This window comes from Colobus angolensis, unplaced genomic scaffold (genome assembly GCF_000951035.1).
Source record: "Colobus angolensis palliatus isolate OR3802 unplaced genomic scaffold, Cang.pa_1.0 Scaffold80, whole genome shotgun sequence".
In the NCBI taxonomy this organism is placed as follows: domain Eukaryota; kingdom Metazoa; phylum Chordata; class Mammalia; order Primates; family Cercopithecidae; genus Colobus; species Colobus angolensis.
Window position 1 is genome coordinate 1,114,983 of NW_012121821.1, and position 3,518 is coordinate 1,118,500.

General features: G+C 43.5%; 1 protein-coding gene across 1 annotated transcript in view; it reads left to right on the forward strand.

Moving 5' to 3' along the window:
* Positions 1–3,518, forward strand: part of RASSF3 (Ras association (RalGDS/AF-6) domain family member 3) — an 85,888-nt gene that overhangs the window by 76,623 nt on the left and 5,747 nt on the right. The window contains exon 3 of the mRNA XM_011929229.1: positions 1,416–1,653. Coding sequence (XP_011784619.1) covers positions 1,416–1,653 — 238 coding nt within the window. The remainder of the gene's footprint in view (positions 1–1,415; positions 1,654–3,518) is intronic.

A 3,518-nucleotide genomic window follows, 5' to 3' on the forward strand; every position in this document is an offset into this window, starting at 1 on the left:
AGAGAGTGAGACCCTGTCTCAAAAACAGAAAAAAAAAAAAAGAACAATTTTCAATTGGGATTTCAATCAGTTGGGATTGGAAATTGATCTTGTGGGAAGGAAGAAAAATAACACACCATAAAGGTAGTTTTAAATGTTCTACTTTAACTGTGGCATTTATATGTAACACTTGACAGTTTGTTTTAATAAAACATTACAGTAAATCTTTTCTAAATATACTGTTTTTGTTTGTTTGTTTTTGAGATGGAGTCTCACTCTGTCGCCCAGGCTGAAGTGTAATGGCATAATCTCGGCTCACTGCAACCTCTGCCTCTGGGTTCAAGAGATTCTCCTGCCTCAGCCTTTTGAGTAGCTGGGATTACAGGCGCCCACCACCACACTCAGCTATTTTTTTTTGTGTGTTTTTAGTAGAGATAGGATTTCACCCTGTTGGCCATGCTGGTCTCAAACTCCTGACTTCCAGTGATCTGCTTGCCTCGTCCTCCCAAAGTGCTGGGATTATAGACATGAGCCACTGCGCCTGGCCCCAAATATACTGAATAGAAAAATAAAAATAAAAAGCGAAGACCAAACTGTTATTACTGTTTTTGTCAACTAAGAATTGGTAATTCTGCCATCAGCGAAGATAGTTGTTTTTAAGATCTGTACTGTGAAGTATAGTGGCTTGAATTTGTTTGTTTTTTTTTTTTTGAGACAGAGTCTCGCTCTGTTGCCCAGGCTGGAGTGCAATGGCGTGATCTTGGCTTGCTGCAACCTCCACCTTCTGGTTTCAAGCGATTGAATTTGTTTTTAAAATGCTGCTTAAGAGACCTGAAATGCATCCTATGCTGTATGGCATATATGCTGTGTTAAAAAGTTTAAGCAAAGTTGGTAATTCAGTGCATATGAATATAGCACTAGGAATGAAAATAGCCTATTTTCTTACTGTCTCCTCATTGTTGACTTTGGTATTTCAGAGCCCTAATTGTGACCTTCCTTTTGCATATAATAGTCGCCAGTTGAGGATGTTGTTTCCTTTGAGCCTGTAGCCTAGACATATCCCCCAAGCTTTAATAAGTTTTGTGGTTTGGCTAGCATCTGCTTCATTGGATTGTAACCTCGCAAATGGGCCCTGACCTTTTGCCAGTAGCTTCAGAGGCATGAGTCTGGGGCCAGCAGTCGGCCACAGCATCAGGAGGCTTCTTCAGAATTGCCACATCTGCCCTGCAGACCTTGCCTCTGGAAGCACTTTGCCTGGTGTGTTAACTGCCTTCTGAGGTCATTCCCTTGGGGGCAATCTTCAGTGAAGTTTTGCCGCAAACCTCCAAGAGAAGAGAACAAAGGAGTGTTTCACCTTCCCGTTTTGTTTTGATATGCTCCTTCCCTCAAGTGCCACCATCCACCCAGCTAAGTGTGTGCTTCTCTCCCTGCTTCAGAATTCAAATGGGATTTACACTGGCTTCATTAAAGTACAGATGGAACTCTGCAGACCTCCACAGACTTCTCCAAATTCTGGAAAACTCTCTCCCAGTAGCAATGGCTGTATGAATACACTTCACATCAGCAGCACAAACACTGTCGGGGAAGTGATCGAGGCCCTGCTCAAAAAGTTTCTCGTGACTGAGAGCCCTGCCAAGTTTGCACTTTATAAGCGTTGTCACAGGGAAGACCAAGGTACGCTGCCAGCTTAAAAGGAAAATGGTCTGTGCTTCTACTTACATCTGCTATTCTCATTAGCAGAGGGAAGACTGGTGGGTCTCATCCATGTCAATTGTGTCAGAGCCTGGAGTCCAATGCTGGAAGCCATGGTGATCTTAGCATGCACTTAGTGCTTCCTGGCTGTCCACATTTTTGAGTTGGACAGTTGTGGGTCTGAGGAGCTTGGAAGCATCCATATGCGATGGGCAGTTATGGAGTATTTTGTGTTGTTGTTGGGGGGATGGGGCGGGGGCTGTTTTTTGTTGTTGTTAGGAGTGGCTTTGATTTAAATTTTCTTTAGGACACAAAAGAGTGCCTCTGTGTTTAAAGTTTTCAATAGCACATTCCACATTTGTTGTGCATCGGTACATGGAGTGGTTTGGTGGACCTGTGCTGAGACCTTGTGACTGGGGAGGCACATGTGCATCACAGCACATTTCAGCGTACTGATGCAAATGGCCCAGCCCTGCGCTCTCCTAATTCCTTAGCTTGTCTCACTTGGTGTTACACCGGGACATTTTGGTACTCTGCCCCCCAGAGGCTCATAAAATGAGTAAATAACATTTTGATCTAGGGTCTGATTAAACTTCATATCCACATTCAGGGGATAGAAAGAGAATATTAAATATTAAATTACTGTATGAAACAGAATGAGATATTCCAGGTCAGGCAGTAACCAGAAATTGATACCAGTGGCAGACAGTAGTGATTCAGTGATTCACTACATGCGATTTGAAATTGGGGTGTGTGTGTGTGTGTGTGTGTGTGTGTGTACAATAAACTATTGAAACTTTCTTTAGTTTTTCTGGGTAAAGCCTCATGTAGCTATAGAAGAAAATATATTAACCTTGACATGATAGTAATGTTCTTCAGTTACACAGGGTGAAACCCAGCTCATTGCTGAGTATGCATACATCTTTTTAAAAACATACCATGGGGCTAGACCCCGTGGAATACAAAGATGAACAGACCAGGGTTCCTACCTCCAGAGGTCACAAGCTTAGTATTGTGGGGGAAGGGGGTTTATATCTACAGGGAAATTGGCAAGGCAGTGCATCTGGAAGTGCCACAATAATGTAGAGAAGCTCGATGGCATTTTTATCTGCCAGTTTCTTTGCTCACCTGGACTTCAGCTGTACAATCTGAAAGTAATAGTGACTTGTTGAAATATTACCCCCATGGCTGGCAAATCCTTTAACATGATTGGCAATGTCACTGTATGTCTGTGTCTAGCATGAGACATGGCTGTGCTTGAAGCTACCAGAGCTTATATTCTGATTGCTTGGTTTGTAGCTGCTAATTCTTAATCTGTAGAGAGATTTGCTTCTAAAACTCTTGTTTTTATGTTCTTTGGATGGCATATACATTTTTTAAAATTTGTCTTTTGTTTGTTTGAGACAGAGTCTTGCTCTGTTGCCCAGGCTAGAGTGCAGTGGCACAATCTCGGCTCACTGCAGTCTCCGCCTCCTGGGTTCCAGTGATTCTCCTGCCTCAGCCTCCCAAGTAGCTGCAATTACAAGTGCCCACCACCATGCCCAGCTAACTTTTGTATTTTTAGTAGAGACAGGGTTTCACCATGTTGGTGGCCAGACTGGTCTCAAACTCCTGACTTCAGGCAATCCGCCTGTCTCGGCCTCCCAAAGTGCTGGGATTACAGGCGCAAGCCCCTGGCTTTGGTTTTTGAGACAGCGTCTTACTCTGTCGCCTAGGCTGGAGTACCATGGCACGATCATAGCTCATTGTAACCTTGAACTCCTGGGCTCAAGTGATCCTCAGTCTCCTGAGTAGCTAGGACTGTAGGTGGGCACCATTATGCCTGGCTAATTAAAAAAAAAAAAAAA